Raw genomic sequence first — 27,972 nt, 5'->3', positions numbered from 1 at the left:
ACTCCTCAGTGGGCTACTAACTCAAAAGGTCTGTGCATATTTCGCGAGTGTTATATTTGGACATGGCCAGTCCAGAAAGTAACGTTAAGTAGCTTAGACTAGACAGGATACTATACTTTTTTCATGTTTTTAATCTTACACAGGAGTATTCCAACCCTCTTTTTAAGCGCGTGAAGTTTAAACCCCATCGGGATGTGCCGGGAGGTTTCGATGGCTGGCCAAGGTAGAGCATTACGTCGGGGTTTTTAACACCGCAGAGAGTTGGATATGAGGGGGCTTAATGATGCCGTAGCAGTCGGGATGAGCGCTAATTCACCGCCCAGGGCCCACGACGAATGGGGCACCTGCAGAGCCAGCCATCAGTCAGCTTACCAACCCCTCGACAGGTCCCGGGAGGGGCTCCGTATCCCTCCGACTCATGGAGCTCTGCCACTCTCCACAAAATGGCCTCATAATGACAGACGAGTGAGTGAGGTAATCTGCATTTTTTGTTGTTGTCAGTCTTACTAAATAGATCTCATTTGAAAATTGTTTTAAACTAAAAACACATAAGAATTTAAAACACAAATATGTTGATGTGATCTAAAGAGTCTTACATTTCTTTAAGAATTCCCACACGAAAAGAACATGCCCGAGAGCCAGTTAAATTGAGATTACAGCTTTATCTGTTTATGGTATTAAAGCAAACAGAAGCTAATGAACCTAAGCTAGCTGAATAATATAATGTAAAACCCCCTACCCACCCCCACTGATGTTAGCATTTCAGGTTCATGTAAAAGGTGTAATATTTTATCTCAGTAACAAATTAACAAAATATTTTAAATCAGCAACAAACATTATGATGAATCGTGAAGTGTGGAAAAAAAATGAATAAACCGCATTAAAAAAATCTTGTTTTTTTTATTCAAGACCTGCATACCAAAGTTGCCTCAGCATCAGCTTCTAATGCTTCGGAAATATGAGAGAGAGAGGGAGACTAAAATATACACAGAAGGGCAGATTTCAAAAAACAACTAGTATAACACAAGTTAACATAGTAATTGTCAGTTTGAGATGAATGTTGCCTACTGTAAATAAGTGGACAGTCAGTCATACAGAGCTCTCTGACCTCCACAAAGTGCCACATCTTTTTAAAGATGTAGAAACCAGAGGTTCATACATCCTGGGAAAGGGTTCGAAAGAATACATGGTGGGTCAGGCTGATTGATTCATGTCTGTATGAGTGTGGTCAGTTTTAGTAGCTCTTAATGACTTTAATTGTAGCCTTTGGTTGGAGGCAAAAAGCTTTGATGTGAATTGTGCCCAATTGGAGAGAAGATTATATACAGCAAGGTTTGGCTTGGCTATCCTGTTACCTATACATTTAAAAAGTCCCCTGTGTCGATTATTTTCGACATATTATGAGCGAGACTGTTTCCTGTATGTGTGTGTGTGTGTGTGTGCAGAGAGAGAGAGAGAGAGAGAGAGAGAGAGAGAGAGAGAGAGAGAGAGAGAGAGAGAGAGAGAGAAAGAGAGAGAGAGACGTTCCAAACTTTCCAGACCCTTTTCTTTACTTCCTAATCAGAAAATGATGACACAATAATGACTTGAATAGGTAAAACATTTTGTATTTGTGCTCTATTCTTCTCATGCTAAAAGAGCCTGAACTTTACAGGCCCCAGAAATCAGGTATTACGCCCCCAAATCAGTGGAAAAAGGGGGCTTTGTTTAAATAGACAGACTACTGCCAGTGCTAGTCAGAACACACAAATTAAAAACAACAAAAAAAAAAAAAAAAAAAAAGGAGGAGGAGGGGGGCAGAAAAGTAAAGTTTGGGCAAGCATATAAAATTATTTACAACCAAGATAAGAGTGAACAAAACATTTACTGTTTTATATAGCTACAGTAAAAGGTCAGACAACCTCTTAAACTCATCTGTACATTTTTTAATTTCAATTTTCACAATTGTATCCTGCCAAATGTGTGTACATATACAGTATATATATATATATATATATATATATATATATATATATATATATATATATACGCACACACAAACACACACACACATAAACACATCATAGTGCCTACACATGTATTTCATTCCAGCCATTAAGAAAATTCATTACTGAAGAAGAAACCAGAAAGGTACACATGACAGGAACCTCAGTATTTTTCCTGTGATCATCTTTCCATAAGTAAAAGTCGCTGGCCCCATTGCAGTTCTCTCTTAAACAATTTAATCTTTATTTTCTTACACCCAAGGCAGAAAAGTTACTAAAACTTAAGACTTTTACAGTTACAGTGACAAAACATTTTAAAGACCCACAATTTAAATTGGACTGTAAAATGAATCTTAAAAAAAAAAAAAAAAAATGAAAAAGACGGAAAGAAATTATAATTGGGGAAAAAATATTTTTTTTCTTTTCTTTTCTTTCCTTTTTTTATTTTTTATTTTTTGTGTAAATTGCCCAGGCATTCTCCAATATTACAAATACTGGTATACTTTTACAGTAAACAAGAGAAATGTCATATATATATATATATATATATATATATATATATATATATATATATATATATATATACTTAAAATCCCATCACCAAAAACCAATATACACACGCCACTATGGCATTCAGAGAAACTTTATAAGCAAACTTGGAAAAAAAAAATAGTTTAAAACACACATACACAGAAATATCATTTTACCCTTGTACTTGTTTCAATACTGTAAACGTATTTTAAGACAGAGTGCACTAAACGTTTTACTTTTTTCTTTTCTTTTCTTTTTTTTTTTAAAAAAAAGTTTCTGTAGTTCCTGATTTTTGTCCAGTCCCTTCTTTGACTATTTGTAGCAAAAGAATCATCCATTATTTTCAAGGGACGCAGTCCTGTCCTGAAGTGAAAAATTTTACATATATATTTATATATTTGCCTATTGTGTGTGTTTTTGTGCAGTTATATGTACATATACATACATATATACACACACAGACACACATTAGTATTGTGCTGGCTACTTCTCATTTTGTCCAACTTCTTTAAATGACCTACGTATCTGTTTTTATCACTATTCTTTTAGAAGCAGATTAAAACCACATGGACTTAATTTTTTCTTTCAATTCTTTGCATCACAAAAGTGTAGCATTTGTCTTAGAAGACAATAAATAGGAAGATCAGTATTCAAGGCACACTCATGTCAAATTGAATGGCAGTACAAAAACTGTCCAAATAAATTAATTTCATTTTTATAGTGCCAGCATTGTGAAAGCCAAGCCTATCAACACTGGCACTTCAATCTCAGATGCTCCCTCTAGCAAGGCCTAATAAATCCGTTTTTTTAACATAATTTCTTGCTCAGAAGCCGTTTTCGCCATTGTTCTCAAATATGTAAATCAAAATAATAAAGTGCGGGTCAACTGCGAAAAGCTGTGTATGTTTACGTTTCTTTCTCTCTCTCTCTTTCATTAGTTTGCTTTGCTCTTTTTAACCACAATATTCCCTCGCTTCAATCGTTTGCGCTGGTTAGGGCATCTTGTCGAAAGAAGGCTGTTTAACTGCCAATAAATCAGTTGGATAGAAGAGAAAAGAAATGGGAAAATTCAGCTGTGCATTCTGTAAGCGTGTTGCTACTTCTGAGAATGCGTTCAACTACACATCACAGGAAGTCCTGAATGAGAGGAAAGAAAGAAAAAAATTGTCTTACTGTTTTAGCACACGCTCAACAGGTCATGACATACACTCTTTACTGTGCAATTGACTAATCTGCATACCTGCTGATGGCTTTGACACACGGGATATGACCAGATTAACCAGATAAGTCAATATCATATGCGTTTTTAACTTTAATCAGATTTACTGTGCAGTATAAATTTGTCTCTCAAAATGATTGATAAATATATATATACACACACACATATATATATATATATGTACAAAAATGCATAGGGCTGTTTCAAGTGATTTAAGAAACATTGTAATAGAATGACAACATTGTGGAACGTATAATTGAATTCATTCTAATCTAATCTGGTTAAAGTGGTGACTCCCTCTAAAACCGAAGCCCCTAATACCCAAAAATGAAACAACAGAACTGAACACAAAATAACAATGTTTAAATTTAAATGTCAGTCAATGGAAACAGAACAGTGATGCTGCCTTGCTTTTGACTAATGTGCTTTTAGGTTTACTAACCCGAATTGGACTGTAAAGACCCTTCTCTCTCTTTCTTTTCCCCTTCCTGCATGTGTGTGTATGTGTGTAAGTCACCCTCCTAGTGTACAAAAACTGCTTCATCCTCTGGCCAAGATGTCTGTCCCTTTAACTTAACAACAATGTAGTATGACAAGCCACTTTTGTGTGAAAGATGGAGTTGATTCATGACATTTAGGGGTGGTCGGCAGTGTAATATGAAGTGTGGAGACGAGACAAGATGAGGGTTGTGAATGAGCTGAACCAGAGGACTGGACTGCTTTATCGGAGAAGACGGCTAAGATCAGATGGCAGACTTGGCAGAAGTAGCTATATGCAGCTCACCCTGAGTTGTTTTAAAGCCGTCTTCCTTCTACCACTATTGTGCTGTTCAGCAAAATTAAACAGGTTTGATTAAGTGCAGTGTCAATGGACAGGGTGCTGGCGATTAAAATTCACTATTGAGACCTATAGCACAATCCATCCTATGACTAGCGTTGTCTGGGTCGGTACTAGGTACCGATAAGCAGCTGCCTTCGCTTTCGTCTGTTTTTATAGTCTCATCTTGATTTCCAGTAGACAGGTTTTCAGCCCCACCTCTTTAGATTTACTGTTAAAACTGATATTCAGTGCTACATTCCCAATTAGATTGACATGCTTATAATCAGTTCGTGCTACAAGGTCTAAGGATTGTTGTCCGCTCATTTAGTATGAATAATATACAAAAAGGAAAACAAAAAGACATAGCTTTCTCAATTCAGCTTTTGAAATTTGAAGATTGAATGCGGCTTCTCTTCAAGAAATTACATGTGTAGCTTAAATAATCTACATTGTAAGCAGTGGCCTATGGATTTCTCAAACGATACTCTGTTTCGCTAAAAACAAACAAACAAAAATCTCAGGATGTTTTTTGGGGTTTAAAAAAACAACAAAATCTCAGCATTTAAAATAAATCATAAGATAATGGAATAAAAAAATATCAACTAAAAATTAACCTGCAGATGCCAAAACATTTTTTTTTAAATCCAATAAATACAGAAATTATTGCACAGTTAAAGGCTCCATTTAAAATATTGTCTAATGTATCCACTTATTAATAAGGCGGTTTATACCGGCTCCAAATTAAATTTCCCTTTTTTTTTTCTTTTTTTTCCTCTTCTTTAATGTCTTTATCATTCTCAGATAGGAGTTTCTTAGGACAAACTAACTCAAACCATTAACTTGAAAACAAACAAAAAAGCAACAAAAAAACTGACAAAAAAAAAAAAACAGAGTATCCAGCTACCCCTTTTATAATCAAGGAATTGTGAGGCAAAATAGGAAATCTGGCTTAGCTTCTCTCTGCTTGTTCAATTTTGACCTCATTTGTCATCAAATGTTCCCCATGCCACTTTTTCATGTGTTTCTCGAGCGTGCTGTAGACGCTGAAGGGCATTTGGCAAATGTCACAGCGGTACACTTCCTTACCGAGCTGGCCGTGTGTCTTCATGTGGCGGGTGAGCTTGCTGCTCTGGGCACAGGCGTAGTTGCAAAGCTCACACTTGTAGGGCCTCTCGCCTGTGTGGCTGCGTCTGTGCACTGTCAGATTGCTACAGTTCTTGAACACCTTCCCACAGTACTCACAGGTGTCACTCCTCCGGCTCTCTTTCGAGCTGGGCCGTCCCGGTCCCGCGCCCCCACCCAAGTGTGGGGTGCTGCCTCCGCTAGCGGTACCACTGCGGCCGGAGAGGCCCCCGTCCAGCAGGTCCCCTGGCGGCGTGGAGAATCGCAAGCTGCCGTTCTCAGAGGAGTGCTCCGAGGAGGTGGCGAATGGAGATTGTCTGGAATCGGTGAAGCCAAGAAAGGGATCTTTGATGAAGTGGTGGGATGCTGCATAGCCCACAAGCCACTGGGAGTAGACGTTTTCAGATGGGATTAGGGGGGCTGGGGGTATGTCCAAATCCTTTTCGATTTTGATCCTCTTGTTAGAGGAGTTGGAAAGGCTAGGACTGGTGATGGGAGTGGGCTTGCGGGGAAACAGGCCTGAGAAAGAGTCGCCCGAGCCACAGTTCCTTCCGTTTACAGTTGCCCGCTCCACTTGGTCTATTTCCCCCACTACTGAATCATCGTCACCCACATCCCTCTGCCCCTCTGAGACCCTTTTGGTGAACGGAAACCTTTTCCGATTGTTGACTATTAAGTTATTGTAATGCTGGATGGAGCTGAGCCCTACGTTTTCCACCATCTTCCCCAAGGAGAGGTTCTTCTCATCCGAAGGTGGCTTTGTGCCATTCTCCCTATTCCGACAGAACTCAGAGTCCATACTGAAGTTTGACTCAGGCCTGCTCTCATTTTCCAACTCCTCCTCTTCTTCCTCTTCCTCCTCCTCTTCGTTGTCAGGGCCCATGCCCTCACCTCTGAAATCACCATCCCTGTTCTTCATATTCTCCCCAGTTACGTCACTAGTGCCTGGCTCGGGTGAGCTGGTGGTGGACAGGCCATCGTCAGAGCGCCCTGTCATGGAGCCAGACTTGTGCATGTGGGTCTTCATGTGGCGTTTCAGTTTGCTAGCCTGAGAACAGGCATGGTCACACAATTGGCACTTGTAGGGTTTCTCGCCCGTGTGGCTTCGCCGATGAACAACCAGATTACTCTGAAACTTGAAGGTCTTGCCGCAGAACTCGCAGGATTTTGACTTTCCCTGTGTTTGTGGTGGGGTGGTGCTGTTCGGGGGCATGGGAGGCAGCGGAGGGGTGCTCAGAAAGGGCGACTTCGGACTCGGCTGGAAGGGGTTGGGATTAAGGAGGCGATGCATAGGGTTAGCACGGCTTGGTGACAGCGGTGGAGTGGAGTTGTTGTTTCCAGCAAGCTCTCTAAGTCGCCGGGAGAAATCCATGGACTGGGACTCCATGGCCATGGGTGTCATGCGCATCACTCTCTCAAAGGCACTGGGATGCTGGGAGATTAAACCCATTTCCTCTGCACTAAGGCGTTCCAGGCGATGGGGATCTAAGTGATGTCGTGGAGGGGGGCTGACAAAGGGAGGCGTATTGGGGAGGCGGTTTTCCACAAATCCTGGTGGGGGCTCTCGGAGTAGTGGCCCAGCCATCCGTAGGAGATGGAAGGGGTTGTTGTCCCCCAAAAAGTTGGTTAATGGGGACTGTGGGATGGATTCAGCACCAATGGGGGGAGGAATAGTGATCCGTGGAGTCAGGGAGGTATTCGAGGAGTTGGTCTCCAAGTAGATGCGGATCCCATGCGTGTTCTGAGCGTGCTGCAGAAGGAACCAGGCGTTGGTAAAGGGCTGTTTGCACGTCGTGCATATGTAACTCGAAGGTTCATCTCTACCTGCAACCAAACAGAAAACAACAAAGATCTTTATTTACGTCTCATTCTAAAAACTCTGCAGGTCTTTTCCACAACACTTGTGCCACAGTGCTAGAAATTTGGTCCTGCTAAAATGAATAACCCCCTAAAACCAGATCTCACTTGATGAAAAATGAGACATAGGGTCAAGAATGATTACATGTTGCAAAGAACAAACTTTGAGGTATCTTACACCTCTCTAAATTTGCCTTGCACTTTGTGCAATAGGCATTGCCGTGTGCCCATCATGCTGTCACATGAACAGGGCAACTCATACTTAACAGAGCTTTGACAAGTGCATTTTCATACTGCTCCACAAAGGACTGGCGCTGTGTGAACAATACATTCCCCATTTCAGCTCGTCTTTAATCTTCGCTTTTACAAATGGCTGACTCATTTTAGAAGCATAATGCAAGGAAAGAACACTAAACTGGGAAACCCTCCAAGCACCAAGACTGTCCAAGGATGCTGGAGTAATATGCCACCAAATTGAAAAACTACAATTTAAACTGTGATTTAGGGGACTCTCATCACTATAAAACAAATAAACTTAAGTTGTCTCCTCAAAGAAACAAAAAAAAAAAATGTTTTGAGAGAGGAGGGTCTGGGTTGGGGGGAAGGGGGAGTGCACATCAAGATAAATGGTTTCAAATAAGGAGTGAAAACACTGCCTGTGATTTAAGCGGCTGTGGGGGAAAAAAGTGCACCGGTGTGAGCGTTAAAGTCTGTGGCATTTAAAACAGCTCAAGGGTATTATTTACTGTTCCATTAAGAATTTTTCAAGATTGTTTTTCTTACTTCCTCTCATGTTTTTATCTTATTCTATAGTTACACTTCCTGGAAAGCCCCCTCCCCCTTAATTACATCATAGTGAATCATTGCTTTTCTGAGAGCAAAAAAAAAAAAAATGTCTCACCAGTGAATTAATTGCACAATTTCTCTGATAACAATTTATTTTTTTTATTCTAGTTTTAATCATATAATTAAATACAAGCAAGTTAATGTGTGAAGTTTGCATACACTCTGGGTTCAGGTAAAGTATGAACACTATCAGTTCTCGGATCAGAGGATGTGTTAAAAAGTGGCTCCTGTGCTTGGTGCGGCTCTAGAGCTTTAACTATACATGACTAATTGATGCTACAACTTCACCGTTACATCGGTTCCACCATGCAAAGGGGACTCATTACCATGGCAGCACAAACAAGCCAAGTGTACTGAGTATACAGTGAAAAAGGATGCTAAACCATCTCTGCTGTACTCCTGGGGCACTGGTGTAAAAAAAAAAAAAAGAAAAAGAGAGAGATCTACAGTTAAAATGGTAATTGTGCTCTAGGAAATGAGTTTCATTTATTTATAAAATGAAAGCTTGCTGTTCTGACCTAATGCAGCAATTTAGGATACGAAGGAAAACATATGCTGCTGTAATTGTTCAGGTTTTTGATTTCTGGCTGTGCTTTGTGTACCTTTATGAGTGTTTTCATGTATATGTATGTGTGCGAGAGTGAGCGGCTGCTGAGAGAACAATGGGGCGGCAGTCACACACAGGGTTCGGAAAAGCTGGGACTAGGAAGCCCTCATGGGTGTCTATTTCAATCATGGCCATTGTGAAGGATCAAAAAGAGCAGAGAGAATAAATGGTTCGAATCTGTTCTAGCATTCCTTTACATGCTGCCGAAAAGCAATGCTAAACATTGGAGTGTGTTTTCATCTGAAAGAAACAGAGACAAGGGATTATATACAGCAATAGCCTGAAGCTTCATCGTATTGGTATAAGGAAATGCAATATTTCATCAAGGAATTTAGTAAGCACACAAAAATGTAAATAAGTAAATTATTATTATTTTTTAAATAGTGCTGTACTCATTAAAAAAACGGCCACATCAACATAAAATAAATTAATTAATTAAAAAAACACCTGTAAATGCTAAACTGTGACGTTTTCTTCTGCAGGTACCATAGTCATCCTTCTGCACTTAGAGAAATAGGTTCAATTTTATTAGTTTAACCTACCTTCATGTTCTGTTTGGGGTCTGAGACTAAAGGGTCTGTGCCATTTAATAATTTAATAAACACATTTAGCATTTAGATATTATTTTGATTCTGCAGGACTTTCCTAACCTAATGAAATCTCATTATAAACCAATATTTTTAACATCTATGAAAAAACTGAAATTCTGTCTCTAATGCTAACATAAGTTTCAGATAGCGTATAGAACAATACAAAACACAATTAAATAAAAAAAAAAAAATGCAAATATAATGTTGGTATTTTTGTATGATAATGTTGGGGCATTATTATGTGGCTGATGTGCATTCATAAGAACATCTGTTTACCTCTACCCTTGTCCTGTAAAGCCTTTGACTTAATTACAGTGGACAGAGCGTAAGCACCAGCACAATGGCCATCTTCCCCCAGCCTCTCAAGACCTACATATATGCATACACACATAAAACACACACACACACACACACACACCGACCTCCAACCTCCTCTTGTTGTTTTATGGCAGATGCATTCAAAGACTAATGCTCCATGTAAAGAAAGCCTAGAAAACAAGTAACGTCTGTGTTTACCAGGCACTGTTCTTTTCCTCTGTGAGTTTGTGTGTGTGTGTGTGTGTGTGTGAGGGAGAGAGAGAGAGAGAGAGAGAGAGAGAGAGAGAGAGAGAGAGAGAGAGAGAGAGAGAGAGAGAGAGAGAGAGAGAGAGAGAGAGAGAGAGAGAGAGAGAGAGAGAGAGCATTTCTCTATGCTAACAACCGGGGCGTAAAACATAGGCTACTGTACTAGCTGATCCTTTTGCAGACAAACAGAAGTCATCAGGGGGCCGAATGTTCATTTCTGCCCCACAATTAAGACGAATCAATGGCCGCTGCCTGGAATGGTATTTGTGGTCGTGCTGAAGAGACTCGGGCGTGAGTTTATTGAGAAGTGTTCAGCGCCTGCACTCCCGAGGGGATTGGAGTCCGACGCAGATGGCAAATAAAGTATGCAGCCCGAGGCGAGAGCACATTATGCTAATTCTAATGTCAGCTGTACTTTAATATACAGCTCTATTTAATCACCCTATTATTTCACATTTCCATATGAAAAAAAGGAAGAGAGGGGGAGAGAGAGGGAGAGAAAACCTGCAGTACTTCTCTTGCTACCAACACTGAGTGTGATCAGGTTTAGGTGGATGTATCCCCGGATTTTGTGTCGGCATGGGGCGCTGTAGCTGTTCGCTATCGGATCTTGGATCACCACACGTTTGCAGACATTTATACCTAACATAAACCATAATGAATCATATACACTTAATGATCACAAAACACACATTTATACAGGTAATATTTTCCAAAATGATGATACATAAATAATAAATGTATCTAATACTAGCTAATGCAATAATTAATAGTTGCAAGCGTTATCTTTATACATATACATGCACAAAAATAATGTAATATAAAATACATAATGTGCTTGAAAATTATGTGATTTGATTCTAAGTAAGGATTTGTCTAGAATTTTATTAATTGAATTTTGTAAATATTAATATGTTTATATCAGCTGAAAAAGTGTCACAGAAGTGTTAAAAAATATAAAATATATTAAGTACTTCTGAATAGCATGCATTAATAAATCTAAGTTAAAATATTTTAGGTGTTAGTTTCTTTACATGCACCTTTACAAAGACAAAAAGAGCACCACAAACACACTTAACATAACCTATAATTTAGACTTCCACACAGAGACATTTACTGATGTCTTTTTTTTTTTCATTGCATTGTTGCAATGAATTCTGCCATCTCAGATTTCTCAGATTTTAGTCTGCCCATTCTCCTGATAAGTTTGGAGTGATTAGTTTCTCATGGTGAGCACTGGCTGATTCTATTTTCAATTAGATATTCCCAACGAGGCCCAGCTGCCGGGCGGGAGAGGAGAACGAGGACGGTATTGTGTGAAAGTGTGTGTCATCGGCAGTATCAGTCGTGCATGCAGACCCCAATTCAATTAAAGAGAAATTATCACTAATAACAATCGTGGCTCTCCACACACATCGACTTAAACGGCATGCAAATGCCAGGCTTTAAGACACATTAACCGAAAAATAAAAAGATGACTGTTAATAGGTTTCAGATTTGCACTGAGAGATACAATGAGCCACTTTAGCTTTCATCCTGAAAATGATGGGTGGAGGGGGGGGGGGGTGTACAAGATGAATAAAAATTATTCAACATGCATTCTCTACGATTCTCACATTTTATTTTACAGTTCACAGTCAGTGTCACAAATTTACCATGGCGATTATTTTGTGGTAGTCGTTTAAAGCAACAAGGTCAATGCATGATTGTAAATTACACCTGAAGACGTGCTCGGTGAACGGATTGTGTTTTGTTATTCACACCATTAACGAGATTAAAAATAAACCCTGAAACGTTATATCATATCATTTACAATGGATAAAGAAAAAGACACAGATAATTAAAGAAAAAAAGATGTTTGTTTCATTTGCCATATATTGTCACATAGTTTATGTAATTTGCTTTGAAAGGGCTGTCTGTGTGTGTGTGTGTTAAGAGAGACACAACCAGATTGTCTAGCAAGGACAAAGGAGCAAAAATCTCCAGGAATTTGAGATTTTTGACACAAAAAGCCGGGTTATAAATTGACAGGAAGGGGGGAGAAAAGGGATATACCATATTTTAATGAGGTGCTCATTTGCTGACAGTGGTTTTCACTATAGGGACTTCATTTTTAGGCTGTCATTAAGTTATTATCTAGCGTAAAGAATTTTGCCGTCCTGTAAGTAGCGTGTTGGGTCTGGAAGCTTTTCTCTCTCTATTAGTGGAAGCGTGCCGCGCTGGCCTGGACCGCTGCCTGTGTTTTGTTTGGCTGTGGTTCACACACAGCTTTGGCAGGGGGCTTCTTGGATGGCTTACAGAGGAAAGAGGGAAAAGCGCGCGCAAGAAAGAAAGGGAGAGCGAGAAACTAGCTCACTCGTGCACGGTAGCTTTTCTGGGCCCACGAGGGAGTCCGGTGTCCCATTTTTCGGCATTTACAGTTACGCCATCCAAATTTCCAACAGAAACTACAGTCATAGTACAGTAAAGACAGATCCAGAGACAGTTACGCCGCTGACCGAGACGCCTTTGAGACATAAGTGCTTCATCATGGCTGTCTGGAAATGTTTTTCAGCTTAAAACAAAAATAATATAAAGCTGCTGAAAAGTGAAAAATTACTATAATTGTTAATAAGAACAGGTTAAGGGTACTTGTGTAGAAAAAGCATTTGAGAGCGCAGTGATTTGGTAAATTTGACAGCTTGGAATTATGGCAAATTTTTTGTGGAACATTAAAATCACTAAACCGAAACGTTCCTTCCCATTCCATGCATTTCATAAAAAAACAAAAAACTCCAGTACATCAGAGACATGTAATTCTGTGGATGCTCCAAAGCGAGACACCCTGGACTTATTACGGTTGTTTAGAGTAAGGCGCCGGGCTTATGAGGAGGCCCTGCTTCATGCAAACATCTTCTGAGACCTGTCTAATCAGCTCCACCTTCATCTCTATCCCGGCATGTTCTCCTAGAATTTTTTTTTTTTTTTAATATTGATTAAGTTTAGTCTGGTCCTTAATGATAATTTAGAGGGACTAAACTCCACAGGCCTCAGGATGACTATTCCGTTGAACGATTATTAGTGTAGACACCCTGCTCGAAAATTAAGTTAGATTCTCCTCGGATAGATATGCAGAGCGACGCATGTCCCATTAATTAGGACTCAAGCTGCTGTTTTGCGGAGCAGAGACGGGTCTCGTGAAACATGGCGGCAGCCTCATTCAACCGCTGCGTCTGGCTGCAAAGCACCGCGCAGCTGAGTGTAAAGAATCGCCACACGTCTCTATTCAAGCACATGAACGCATCAAACAGAGATGCAATTGTGAGGCAAAATAGTTGTTATCTGAATCTACAGAGGGAGAGCAAGAGGGAAAATAGAAGCAAATTAGAGTCCCTTGCGACAACAGGGAAATAATACGTGGATACTTAAACGACACAGCACGTCACCTCACGCTCTATACGGTATGAAAGCAAGACTCGTGAGGTAAAACAACAAAATGAGACTGTAAACACTGGTAGAGCTAAGATGATGTTATGGCTGCAGGATTTCAACACTACGGCTAGTCTCCCTTTGAGGAAGGCAGGGTGCGGGATAAGCCTGTAAATGAGGGCCGCGTGCATACAGTAACGCCAGTCTCTTGTGTGATGAATGCCATTGTACTGTAAGGAAGAGGTGGGTGGTGCAGACAGAAAGGGGGGAGAGAGAGAGAGAGAGAGAGAGCCGCACGGCATTGTGGGTATCCCCTGCTGTTCCTCCCTGGAGTACTGTGATGTGTGCTCTTCAAAAGGGTTCCTGTCACTGTCACTGCTTCATTTAAAGTCAGACTCCCCTGAATTTGCATCTTGCGACGTCTTACAGGACGTGCCATATGCCGTCCAAAAAAGACAATGCTCACAAATAAATTGCACCCCAACCCCCCCACCCCATCTCTCTCCGGCTCAGAAAAACAACATCTGAGAATGCGAGAGGATGTTGTTTAAAAAAGGCACACAACCAAATCCAACCACCGTCTGTAACAAACCAAACAACAAAACACCACCTCAGGTTCAGGGAGAAAATCATCTTCTTGTTTTTTTAAATAATGCCAGTCTTTATATCCGTATGAGGTGTGAGTGAGAGAAGCTGGTTAACACTGTTTCACGGCGCAGATCTGAGAAGAAATATTCAGCAGTGTTAATTTAGCTGGGTTTCCGTGTACCGGAATCCTCTCAGGAGCGCGCGCTGGCCCCGAGCTGAGACTTCATACCTCACAGCCCAGTCGGAAAGTGCAATAACGAATAAAAATGCTCATTACCGAATGATTTCAGTTTTCTCTATGATTCAATTTGCAGTAATTACTGTGGCCTGCGCTAATAAAAACTGCTACAAAACGCGAAGGTCAACTACCAGTTAGGCGTGTTCATTTTCATCTCAATGTATTCATCCTCTGCGCCTAATGGCCCAATTTTCTCCCCTCGCTCTTCAATAAATATTGCTGGAATTACAGGTTAAATAGCTAAATTAAATCATGGCTATTATGGAAGGCTGTACCATTCGGTGAGGGAAACAGGTTTACCTCTAGATCTGCAATTGCTGGGGAAGTGCCAATCACTAGACAGTTTACGATTAATGTCAACTGTGTCAAGGCCGTCAAATTACAGCGCTCATTCCCAGCTCGGCGCCCTGTGCGCTGTGAAATAAGAGAAACGTATGCAAATTCCTCATTACGGCAAATTCAAAAGGTTGTTTGTTATGTGCTGGAACAGATTAGGCTTTTAAACAAACTAGATAAAAGGTAAGTTGGGCGAAAAGGCCCCAAACATCTGATCTGGTTTTTGAGGAGGAATTGTGATAAGGTCAAGCTTTTAAATACTTCACTCAAAGTTATTAAATTACTGGAAAAAAAAAAAAAAAAGACCAAGACGATGATGGTCGAGATGTGCAGCGAAAGGTTTAATTGCCAGCCAACGGGTCTTGGAGGTGTTTTTTAATTGCTTGGGATGAATTTTGTTCCATCTGATTACCCAGCATACTCTAATGACCAGGGCTACTTATGACAACTGCAAGAGGTACAGGCTGATATTGAGGCTGGGAGGTAATTTGTGTAATGACTGCAGAGACCGAGAGTGAAGAGCAACTGATTTGGTACCTTCATTCATTCCGGGCTTTCTGACTGGAGCACTAGGCAGTCTGTTTGTGAAGAGTCCCCTCATTATCCGTCCTCTCGCCCCTTAACGTTTAATTAATATCTTAACCTTTGGAGTTATTTTTTGGGAGACTCTGTCTTTTCATGCTGGAGATGAGCAAAGGGAAGAAGGAGAGAAAAAAAATTGGTCACATGGGACTGCAAATCCCACTTCAAAACTGGACATCCTGTTAACCAGGACTTACTCAGATAACCTTGGAATTTCCAGAGCGTTAGAAGTCTCCCTTTCTGAGCCAGAGTCATCTCTCTTTGAACTGCCAGGAGTTTTTCACACACTGGAGTTCTTAAATTATTAAGGTCAAGATTATATTCCTTGTACTTCATGGTACCTGCAGACTAGGCGGATTGAGTTCCTGCTAACAGAGTGACTCTCTCCAGCGCTTTGCTGTGTTAACGTCTTCCTGTGAGAGGACTGGGAAACAAGAAACAGACGGAAAACACAAAAACAAGTACTCCGTGTTGGAGATCGATAGCTCAAAATGCCATGAAGTAGGCGGCGCACGATGAGAGCCCGCCGCGTGTGCTAGAGTGGACCTGGGAGACTAAGCCAGACCTGACAGCCCGCTTCTGGGCCTGGGGTGTCTGAGCGCTCCACATTTGATAGAGTCAATGTCACGACAAACTGATTTGCATTTAGAACAAAGATGACATGAGCCCAAAGGCATGGGGTGCCTCCCTCCCGTCCGCCCAGCTTGTGGAAAGTTTCCTGACATTTCTTGCATTATTAAGCCAGGGGCTTCATTACCATGTGTGTGATCTGGGAGTCTCCCAGGCCTCTAATTCCTCACCTTGAATTGCTAATGTCTTGTTTATGACTATCATGGCAAATCGGAGGCAACGATTACATGCAAATCAGTCCCAGCACATTGTGCTGCTGCGAACAAAGCTGTGGAGAGCCGGCGCCTGGCCCCGGTTTCCCCGTCGCTCGGAGGAACGCTTCACGCGTTTACGCACGTGACGTCCGCTTGTAGGAAAAGCTACACCTGCTCCGAAAGCCTCAGACAGGAGAGATAATCGTGAACTAGTGCCGTCAAGAGCAGCGGCGCCCTTATCCGCAAAGTTGCGCATCTCGAAGAGTGCTCAGTGGGGACAGCGCCGTCTGCCACAAAGACAGTGGGCAGATCTGAGGGGAAGAGATAGCATTCAGCAGGGGAACCGGGAATCATGGGTGATTTCCTAAGTGTAAATGAGGCAAAGGAATCTAGAAGCAGCTGTTTTTTTTACAGCCTGCTTGACATACTAGTGCAGACCTGGACTGGACAGCGCACAGCCATTTCCCACAGCTAACATCTGCTTTACATTCTCTGCCTCCGATCTGCCAAATCCCCCAACTGGACAGGTTGAGTTCAGGAGGATAAACACACTTCAGCAGTTTGGACAACACCACTTCACTATTTTTTCACTACTATTTTTCCTTCTTTCTGTCAATTACATGTCACATCTTGTCTTTATTTTGCCATTATCGCCAATTTAATTTATAAGCAGACGTGATAGAGGGGACTGGAAATGGTGGAGAGAAAGGGGGTCACCCTTTGACAATTTTTATATTTTTGAGATATTTTAACGGGAAAAATACACAAATCTTTGTTAAAAATATTCTTTTTGCTTTGCACAAGCCGGTTTCAATCATGGCTAAAGTTTGCTAAAAAGCTACCTGAACCTTTTTTTTCTACTTATCAGCAAAAGGAAAGACAAGTTGGAGTTTTTCTCAAACATGTTCACCACAAGTGATTAGCCATTTCAACTTGTGCTTAAGGTGGAGCCCTTGCAAAATGCCAAAACCTCTACTCCCATAAACCAACACAAACGTCCATTACCCTGTCATAATTTCACGCAAAGGATGTTATTTATATTCATCTCTGACAGGAAAAGTGTGTGACCGTGAGAACTGACATTTATATGACTGTCTGTGTAAAAGCTTTTTCCCTGACTGACAAAGACGTGCTCTCCTCTCCTTCTGCTGCATGGAGAGAAATCCGGGTGCATGTGGCAGCGCCGTGGCCCATCTCCTCACGTGAGATTAGGGGAGGCAGGGATTAGGCAGGTTGGGAGGGGGTACGGAGCTGAAGGGTTACTGGCATTATTTCTTATGAATTTAAACGAACGCTGAGCAGCTTAGTAAAATCAGAATGAATTAAATTCATTAACTCACTCAGTGACAGCAAAGTGGCAAGGCGGAGAGAAGAATTAACAATTTCTCTCCAATGAGGTCACGTCATTCCAAAACAGGCCAGCGGTAGATAGGAGGGGAGCGTGTGCGAGCGTGGGTCAGAACTTTGAACATCATGTCAGGAAACCATGGCTTGCTGGGTCACTGTCAAGCAGAGGGAGCTAGAGGAGAACAGAAGGTCTCATCTCCCTTCATCCTCTCTGCGGACGGGGGAAAGGTGGATGTCAAACTGTCATTACCAGTCCACTGGATTTACTCCCTCTGGAGAACATCAGCTTTTAAATAAGGCTTTAAAATTACCATAAGTGTGCCCGCGTGGAAGTGTGGCCGTGTGTGCGCGACAGTGTGGAAAAAGGTAGATGCTTTCAGTAGTTTCTGGATGAGGAACCAGAGCTAATGCGGAAGGCCTATGTCAGCAGCTCTGTGTATGAAAGCCTGTGTCATGTTAACAAATTAAAAGGATTAGAGGTGAATGGGACAGACATGGCTTAACACCGGCATCAGGCTGGTCAGCACTGGGAAGAAGGGTGGAGGGAGGAAGTGGACAGCTTTTAGATGAAATTTAGTGGGGGGGATCTAAACCCCCTAATCCTGCTACACAGGTCTTAAGTAGCACCAGCCTCACCTGCCTTAAAATGCAAGAATAGAATTACTAGAAATGGCTTATATCTCCAAGCATGTTAATGCAAAGCAGAGGTACACACAGGGTTAGGCAAAATTCAGAATTGAAGAAATTTGAATGACACTGGCCACACCTTACATGAAGTCGAATTAGCTGACTGACAGGAAGAAGAATTACTGATTTACAGTTATTTAAAAAAAAACAAAAAAAAAAACAACATAGCTAATTCATTGTGGGAAATGTTCTCCCACCCTGGTAAAAAAAAAATAAAAAAAAATATATATATATATATATATATATTTATCCATCCATCTTCCTGTTCTTTTCTCTTAACCAGGCTGTGAGAAAAACTTTATTTATATTAGCCATATTTTTATATATATATATATATATGCTTTCTGCTTAGAGAGACAGTGTTTTAACAGAGATTTTATTTCCCACAAAGAATTAGCTGTTGTTGTTTTTATTATTATATTTTTTGATAGGTTTTTACTTAAATTCAGTTAATTATTCACAGAATTTCTCGATACTTCAAATCATTTAAATTGTTCTTCCTTACATTCAATTTGCAATTCTGCTTTCCTCTATTCAATTTAAAAAATCAATAACATTGTCTATTCAATTCTGAAACCTGCACAACTCTGGGTACTAAATCAAACAAAAACTTCAAAAGTGACTGGCAAGGTAATTATAGATAATCGCATCCCTTTAGTGAGCATTAACAATTCTAATAATTGTTAAATCATAGTCTAAATGTTTAAAGCGAGGATGTTTGTTTTGTGCCACTCATGTCTTGTTTTTGTCTATCCAGGCACGTACCATGTTTTTTTGCATCAATGCCATGACTGGTGCTTCCAATGTGAACGCAGCATAAGCCTGATTTGCACGGGACTACAAACCAACAGATTTTTGGACAGCCTCTTCAGTCTGCCCCCATGCCAGAGTGAGAGGGTCCAAAGAGTACAGGCCCAAGAGGGAGCATCCCCACATGATATGCGTATTGGCTCAACTCTCTCTATGATGTAACAAATCTCCAGTCGTTTGGAGCCCAGGCAATGCCATTACATCTACACGGAAACCTGTATTGGTTGGAAAATTGGTTTCAAAGAAGTAAATAGAAACTTGTGAAACATTTGTGCTGCAGTATGTATAGGCAGAGATTTATAGAAAAGTCCAGATCCTGCAGTATCCAGAGTTACTTTCAGACTGGCTATTACAATTGTCAGACTAATGTATGAGGAAGGTGACTCAAACATCTGCCTCACTGATTGTTCTGTCTAAACACTTTACACTTGGCCTCAGTAATGGGTGTCTCCCACGGCAGAGCAAAATTAGGTTTTGGCTTGTGGTTGGGCACCTTTATTTACCCAGCAGTTACAGTAGGTGCAGAGATGCCAGCTTGGGGGAAATTTGAGAGAAGTTTTTAGAGGCATTTTGCGGCTTGGATGAGGCCAGGTGATGCTTGCATCCTAAAAAATAAGCAACATATCATGTGAGGCATAATCAGACTCTAACAGAACCTAAATCGGTTTAAAAAATAGACAGCGTGTTGGAAGCATTTGCTTCACTGTTTAATGCACTTACTGGAAAAAAAAAAAAAACCTCTTCATTATCTTCCAGATGAAGTATATTAGCAAAAATGAAAATCATGTCAGGAGGGTACTCATTAGTAAATAATAATAATAATAATAATAATAAATGGATTAAATAATATCTTTTTTGAGTTAAAAAAAGATGCAAAAATGTGTATTTTGTGTTATGGTCAGTCTGAAATACCTGGAGAACTTAATATTTTAAGTGTAGAGTTGATGTCACAGATTTGTTTTCCTGAATAACATCTGACAGTTACATTTTATATGTAATCAGACAACTTTGACGAACTTTGTCAATCATAAGATTCTAATTCGTATACCTGATTTTGCCAAGTTAGACGCGTTTTGTTGATCCTGGAACAACATTCCTATTGAAAATGTAATCCTAATCATCTAAACTCTAACCCTAACACTTAAGTTATCCCTAAAATCAGAGAGAAATGATAGGTGAATAACACTGACGTAGAAGTATAGCCTAAAACATCCAGGAACATATTGCACTTGGTGAAATCAGGTTCAGCGTCTAATTCAACTAAGTGGTATAAGTTCCAGAATGACTAACATAACTTACAGCACCATTAAAACCTTAAGCAGTCAACGGGATGCCCTCATAAGTATATGCGAACAAACTCGTGAGTGTGTTTATGGGGATTGGGAGGCCGCGTCCGTGCGCTCTGGCCAAGGTCTCTTTGTTTACAATGCTCTTCCAGGACACAGTGCGCAGGTTTAGTAGATTCAGACCAGACATGGGTTAGAGTGGGAATCCAGGGGCTAGAGAAAGGGGGAGGATGTGTGTCCTCTATCATAAACGGCCCTTATAAGGGCCTGATCATACGCGATCTGCACCTGATGGACTGCACGGAGACGGGGGCAGCTGAGGCTGTTGGACCGAATGACTGTTGAAAACCCACGCACACACAGACACACATACTGTATGCACGAACAAAATCACATGACCTGTGCGAGAGGTGCTTCCTATCATCAGGCAGTCGGGAGTGTGAAAGGCTTGCTTTAACAAGCACCTGTAAAATGTAATCAGGCGTAACAAATGCACCCAATAATCGCGCCAGCCATTGTGTCCCGGCCCACTCTGTACTTCAGACCAGGGAGGAACGGCTTGCAATAACGTACTAATTGCACAAGCACTTGATTTCCGTGGCACCCGGCTGCACTGCAACTGAATGTAAATGTTATTTTAGAGCAGCACACACACACACACACACACACACACACAAAAAAGACTGTAACTAAAGCCTTTTTGCAAACTGTATGAAATATTTAAATCACTGAGCCAGACCAAACACGGAGGATGATGTAGCTGCAATTAGCAAACAAAACAGATTTGTGTACTGACAGACCGAGAGTTTTTAAAACGCATGCTCGAAGGGGGGCAGGTCTGCCTTATCCAGGCAATGTTTTGTATCCCTGTCTGGAGAGCATTCAGCTAGACAAAATAATAAGAGAAATTTGGTGCTCCAGTCAGCATAAACAAAGTACCCCTCCCTGTCCGCACAAAGAAAACATTTTCCCACATGACTATTATAACCGTGAGTCGAAGTTGTAAAATGGCCCCGATGTCAAAGAGATGATGATAATCACATGACTCTCAGCAGTATGAATCCTGGCATGCCCAGCGTGTCAAACCACACACTTGAAAATGCTCTTTGTGAGTGTGATTTTAACTCTTTGCGAACAATTTTTTCCCTGACAAAAAAAAAAAAAAAAAAAAAGTGTCTCAAAATGGAAAGCGTGATCACAGGAGCCGTGAGCTGCTCTCCTGTTTAATTCCCAAGCGAAAAAGGGGACTGGAAAAAAAAATGTTAAAAAAAAAACTCAAGAAAAGAGCACAGCCCGAAAGTAATGCTGGAAAAAACATGTCAGAGACTGTAAATGGAGTAAAGGGTGGTGGTAGTGGGGGGTATGGCATTCACACAGTACGCCTGTCTCCAGTATAACTGAAACCAGGCCCTCTCCCATAACCAGTCCAATCTGTTTTCATTTGCCAGAAACAGAGCTCCTTGAACGCCCCCTTCTCTCCTCCCAAAACCTGGTTCTCAACGAAGGAAGGACTTCGACCATTGACACTCTAGCAAATTATGATTATTGGAACTGAATTCAAAGAGATTGTTTGTTCGGATATACCTGATAAATGCACTAATAGTACAAGTCATAATTTACTCACCCTAAGTCATTCTTAACCTTTATGACTTTCTTCAAAAATATATTTTTAAAAAACGTAGTATTGTACCTGTAGCTGGCTTGACCATCAACAATATGTTTGTTGGTCAACCAGCTAATGACAAGCTAGAAATCAGATAGCATATTGCAAAGCATCGGTATCCGCCTAAGGATAAGAGGTGTTGAATAGCTTTAACCAATACCCCTCACTTTGTGAGCAAGTCAAATTAGTAGATAAAAAGTACAGTGTGGATTTAGCAAATGAGAAGGTAAACCCGCTGAAACATTCAACGCGGTTGCCCAACTCCATGCCATCAAGGAGAGCTGGAACAGAGGCAGTCTGACACTAGAAAACTGGAAAATGCTCCCTGTCAAAGAGAGCAATGGTTCCTGGCACTGTCTCAGCAGAGAGGAAAAAATGGACTTCAAAAAATTGCATTAGCTGAGCTATTCATTTCATTTGAGAGAATTTACATCACTGCCTGGGAACAATGTCGCAATAAGAGCCAAAACGGACCGTCTTCCCATGATTCCAGCTATGTTATGGTTGAGAGTGGCCCTGAAATAATGTCAAAGTGTCTCAAACCCCCAAAGAGAACTGTAAGAAAAAAGACAGAGAAAAAAGGCATTGTGCAAACTGAAAGGATAATGATTCATTCTCGTTTAGTGCACAAAACCGGAAATTACTAAAAGCCAAGCGATTTCTGCCAGTGCAACCCTTGAATTTTAGAGGGGAATCCACATGCATGTTATTGCTCTGGCTGGTTATTGATTGTGAGCAGATACTTGTGCGGTCTGCAGAGGAGTCCTTCAGAGGTGCAGAAGGAGCACAGAACGGAGGCCAGGCGGGTCTTGGGAGCCAAAGCAGCAAGGGAAGATGGGGGCCTGTGTGAGCGAATTAATTACACGTGCATTTTTGGATGGCGTATACCATAATGAGCCCCAGCTGGTCCAGGCATCCAACTCCCTTTAAATGTAACTATAAAAAGCTGGGCATTCAACAATCCTTTCACAAAGAGAGCAGGGCACTATAAAAGGTCCCTGTGATGTGTGTGCAGAAATGTGCAGGGGGCAGGCAGGGAGTCGTGCAGAATTATGCAGGGGGCAGGCAGGGAGTCGTGCCAGCTGGGATGGCCAGGCACACGTTTTAGACGTCGAGGGTTGTAATTGCACAGATAACACTGGCTTGACAAGGACACTCAAAATCATGGGTCAGGTGACGTGGGTTACAGTGACGATCAACAACAAAAAACTGATTAACAAGGAAATGTATTGTAAGGTCATTGTGAAAAAGGTAGCTAGCTGAACATTAAATAAAAGGGCTGCTTAGTTTTACTGACCAACTTCACACCACTCATTTCGCACCTTAGATTTAAACAGGGTTGATTGATATCACTACCATCTGAGGACGAGGCCGATTACCTTCCGCTTTATTTCAGCTTTGCTGATTAACTTTAATGACGCTCATTTAGCCTTGCGATTCTTATCTGATTTCTTGGCCCAACTGAGCAGAGAGAGAGAGAGAGAGAGAGAGAGAGAGAGAGAGAGAGATATCGGTGGTTAGTGCCATTGAGGGAAGAGATGTTTGGAATAGTGAAAAGAGAGAGAAAGTTGACTCTCCAGCCCCAATTAAACTGGGCTGATGCACTGGCCTCCGTTTAATTTAATTTCACATGCTACCTCTCGCTTTCAAATTAGGCAGATGGCCAAAGTTCCGCCAGAGGCGAAATTCCACATGGCATCCTCTTTCAACAACAGGGGCCACAGACTGCGGACGGAGCGATGCTCCCAGCCGGGGGTCTGCAGATCTCTCCCGACCAAGACATGGCCACCTGGGACACGAGACAATTCTGCACATAAATGCATGGCACCAAGACCTAGAGGTAAGTGAACAGGGTGGCCTAACACAACAACTGCCTAACTGCCCATGTGCAAATAATGCTTTTCTAAGAAAACTCTGGCCTAATTAAGAGGCTGGAGAGGGTAACTAAACAAAAGTGGCTCAATTACCTGAAAGATATGCCTTTCATCTTCAATTTTTCCTTCAAGTCATGCCAGGTGCATTAACACCTCTCCATACAGACAACAGGGGTGCCATCTTAAAATAAAAAGACTCTCTTCTCTACTCCACTCAACCGCCACAAGCAATTTCACTGGATTAACCAACGGGTTTCTCTGGTGGCTTTGAGTGCAGAAGAAAGTGATTTATTTTCCTGCTTCTAATCAGAAGGACGTGTATTAAAGCACAATAAGTGACTGCCTTTGGCTGAGGTCCAGCATTGTTTAGAGCTAAAAGGTCCTTGAGCTAGCAAATGAATTAGCCTGCCAATGGGTGGTTTTGGCTTTCCAACAGGTTGCAACAACAGCGGCTTTTGTCAAATATGAAATTATCAGAAGGGCGCAGCTATTTGACGATTTTTTGTTGTTCAAGTGTTCAAAAAGTAATCCAGTTGATTCTAAGTGAAGCAAATGCAACCATAGGCAGCAATATTGTTTTAATGGATTAAAGGGGCCACTGTTTTATGCCATTTTGAATGGAACAATTTGATGTGTTTTGTTAAACTCATTGTGTTTTGATAAAGACAGAGGATGGATTAAGTGCACAAGCCTGAGCCTCTGATGAGTAATCGGGGGGAATGCGGCGCTTTGTGAAAGCAGACACTTGCTCTAGTTTCACCGCACGCTGCCACCTAGACAGTCCTGCGAGTAGTGTAAATAGAAAAGTAACACCAGAATTCACCCGCAGAGGAACAAAATAAACTCTAGAAAGCGACATGTGCCAAACCTAAACAGGACGGAAAGTTTGGAAATGGTTGCAGCCTCACCGAACGCCAACTGGTTTGTAATTAGGCCTACAACTAACGATTATTTTGATAATCGATTAATCGGACGATTATTTTTCCGATTAATCGTATAAAAAATCATTTTGATTTTTTTTATTATAACTAAATAAAACCCTAAATCAGGGTATTTATGTGTAAAAGTTAACTTCAAAAAGTGCAAAAGCCACAGTTTTAGTAATATCAATATTTGCATAGTTTTTAATGATAATTGCTGATGGCAAGTTAACAACCATGATTAATGTAATATATATATATATATATAACATATTATGTTTTAACACAATTTTTGTAAAAATAAATTTACACAGACCTGTTGTTCAGATGTGAAGATATAAACTTAAAACATCTAAAATATATAATTAATTTATTTTATTTTATTAATTGAATTATAAGGATAAATTGGTACAATAATAGAAGGACTGAAAACAAGCGTGTGAAGAGCCGCAGTTGATCGCGTTTAAAAACAATTAAAACTTAATAGTAGACAAAATGCTATTAAAAGAGAACGGAATGGTATACGCATCAAGCTAACAGGCTTGATTAAAAGGACAGGAAAAATTATGCATTAGTGCACAAGCATTCGCTGAAAACCACTGAGTACAGTGACTAAAAAAATTTTTTTACTGCTGCTGTTATAAACTGCTTTTATATTTAGTGCTTCACTTTGTAAACACCGTTTTAATTTAACCAATTTCTGCGGTAGCACTATTTTAATCAATCACTTATGTTGCGAGCGAACTGATTGCACAACCTGTTGCTCGAGACAAAATACAGACATCCCAAATCTCCCGGAAGTTCCGGGAGTCACCCACATATTAATAGCGGCTCCCTGATGCCCGCAAATTAGTTCAAACTCCTGGAATCTAGAGTGCGCATGCGAGACAGAAGAGACAGACTGTGATCCAAACCGTGTAGCCCGCACGCAAGGAGGGAGAGAGACCTTGAGTGTGTGTGCCTTATGAAGCACATGTAAGACAGAGAGCATCATGATTGGCCTGTTTAAACCAATCACCAGTAAACGCTCCCCGTGACGTAAGCAGACCAACTAATCGAAAATGACATTTGTTGACAACGATCTTCATAATCGATTATTATCGATTTTATCGATAAGTTTTTGCAGCCCTATTTGTAATGGGGAAAAGCGAGGGAAAGGGTTAACCTGAGAGCGTCTCGTGGGACGATCGAAGGATGCCAGCGCGTGATCCCCTACTCCAGCCAGCGCTTTGATAGAGCGCTTTCTCTAAACTCCACAGACGAGAGCAATTACTGTAAGAGAAGCATGATTATAGGTCTGCCATATCCACACAGGCCTGGCATTATGCTGCTTTACATGCCGGGGGTTTCAAAAGAAGAAAGACAGAGGACATTATAAAGCAAAGGGGAAGAAAGGCAGCAGGGGAAAGAGAGAGACCCTGGGGAACAAATATCAATATTGTAGGATGCATTTCAGCTTAAAGCGGCTCGAGCCATCACTCTGGCAGGGTGGAATGTCTAGGGCCTGCTCTGCGACCGTTAGCATGTGAAATTGGGTAGACTTAAAACCCCCTAAACAAGGGGATCAACACGCATTCGTCAAGCTGTGCCACCCGCTTGCGCACACCAGCGCACGCAATCTCCATAGAGCGTTCCGGTCCTTCCGAACGCACTCCGCCACGCTCCCTACCTTCAATAGCAACAAACAGCCCCTCCATAGACTGTCACCGGGCTTTAATTTCACTCTTAAAAGCTTCTCCCCCACCTCTCCACATGATCCACAAACTTTGTATTATTCAACCGCTGGCCCCTAATCCTCCCGAGCTAACAGAGGGAAAAATTAGCTTTTGTTAAGTGGTGATTTCTCCTGCTAAATGGCAACACCCTTCTGTGGGAAATATTCCAGGCTTGAGAGGCTTCATTAGACGATTCGGATTTAAACCGGCGAGATGGACTAATTCCCTCAGACGCGCCATGTCAAAAAGCCTGAACGGCCCAGGAGAATGTGCAAACGCTGGGAGGAACCTGCGCTAACCTGGTAATCCCATCCTGTCCACTGCTTTCTACACCCGCCCCATTGTTTGCGGCGCCAATCCACTTTTGCCAAAGCGGCTTTAGAGGGAGGTATACAGGGACTGCCATCTAGGCCTGCTTAGACCCAGCCTGAGGGGCTTACAATATGCTCTCGTCCCCGGCATCTCCCCCGCTTTACAAATTCAAATCTTCATGGAGACTAGTTCACAAAACAAACACTGTCAGTTTGATGGAGCCCCTGTAACGATATGCAAAAGGCGAGCCGGGAAGGTGCTCAGTTTCCCTGAATAGCGCCGCGGCTTTCAAACCTGCAGGAGGAGGACAGGGCTAAACAAATGAAGATAAATACCAAATACCATCATCTACGTATTTGGCTTTGAGAAGTGGCTTCAACTCTGAAATCTTAAGAGGATTTAAAAACTGTTGGTTACCTTGAATAATCCCGCACATGTGATGCAGGAGAAATCTGTGTGGAGTATACATCTCTGCTGACAATAAAAGAAGCAGAAAAATAAATAAAACAAAGGACAGCATGAGGGCGAAAGCCACCAGCGTGTGCACAGAGCTTTGCCAGCTCTCACAGTCCAAATTAGTGACGAGTTTATTCCCTGCCTGTGGTCGGGAGAGACTAAAATCCTACCATACGACAGCCACAAAGTGGCACAGGGTCTGTTTGATGTCTTCATGTGGGATATAGTAACCTCTTAAAGCTTGTACACAGTCCAGAGTACACAAGATTACACTCTCACAATTACAGGAGGGGGGGGCATTGTTTCCTTCTTTGCAGATTAATGGCAAATCTGTCAGTCCCTCGTCTATGTCAAAAATGAAAAATTATAAAAGTAATTGCAATTGATTGGAATTCAAAGAAATTCATTAAACTAGAACAAACTTTGAATGCTGGATTGACAAAACTTTGTTTTCATTTTTAAAAGCCTTATCTGAATAACACCTATTGAAATGCGTATTTAGTTAATATACCTCATTATATTTGACATTTGATATTTTCCAAAATACAATCTGGGTTGAATTTATTTGAATAACTAAGTTTATTCCTCTTCCTGTCATCTTCCTGCAATTCAACTTTCTGTGTCCAGTTCAGTTCAACAAACCAACTGATAAATTAAAAGGGAGCTAAAAAAATGATTTCCTAAATTATTAATTTATGACTTATTTCCATTTATTTTAATAATATGTATTTTGTACAATTTGGTTATTCTTTCTCAAAGAAATCCCTTGCTATGACGTTTAAGGT

At 41.2% G+C, this 27,972-nt stretch overlaps 1 protein-coding gene across 2 annotated transcripts in view; it reads right to left on the bottom strand.

Moving 5' to 3' along the window:
- Positions 1-1,591: 1,591 nt before the first annotated feature.
- The window catches only part of bcl11ba (BCL11 transcription factor B a), a 50,918-nt gene continuing 24,537 nt past the window's right edge, over positions 1,592-27,972 (bottom strand). The window contains exons 3-4 of one of the 2 annotated variants that reach the window (XM_039671050.2): positions 5,642-7,501; positions 1,592-3,653 (exon numbers count right to left, since the gene is read on the bottom strand). In XM_039671050.2, the coding sequence (XP_039526984.1) occupies positions 3,631-3,653; positions 5,642-7,501 (1,883 nt within the window). In that variant the 3' untranslated portion in view covers positions 1,592-3,630. Of the gene's footprint in view, positions 3,654-5,307; positions 7,502-27,972 lie in introns of those variants that run through there. The other variant, XM_039671041.2, reaches the window with a different exon arrangement.

The sequence above is a fragment of the Pimephales promelas genome, chromosome 15, assembly GCF_988280905.1.
Source record: "Pimephales promelas chromosome 15, fPimPro1.hap1.1, whole genome shotgun sequence".
NCBI lineage: Eukaryota > Metazoa > Chordata > Actinopteri > Cypriniformes > Leuciscidae > Pimephales > Pimephales promelas.
This window is presented reverse-complemented; position numbering and strand designations above follow the sequence as displayed.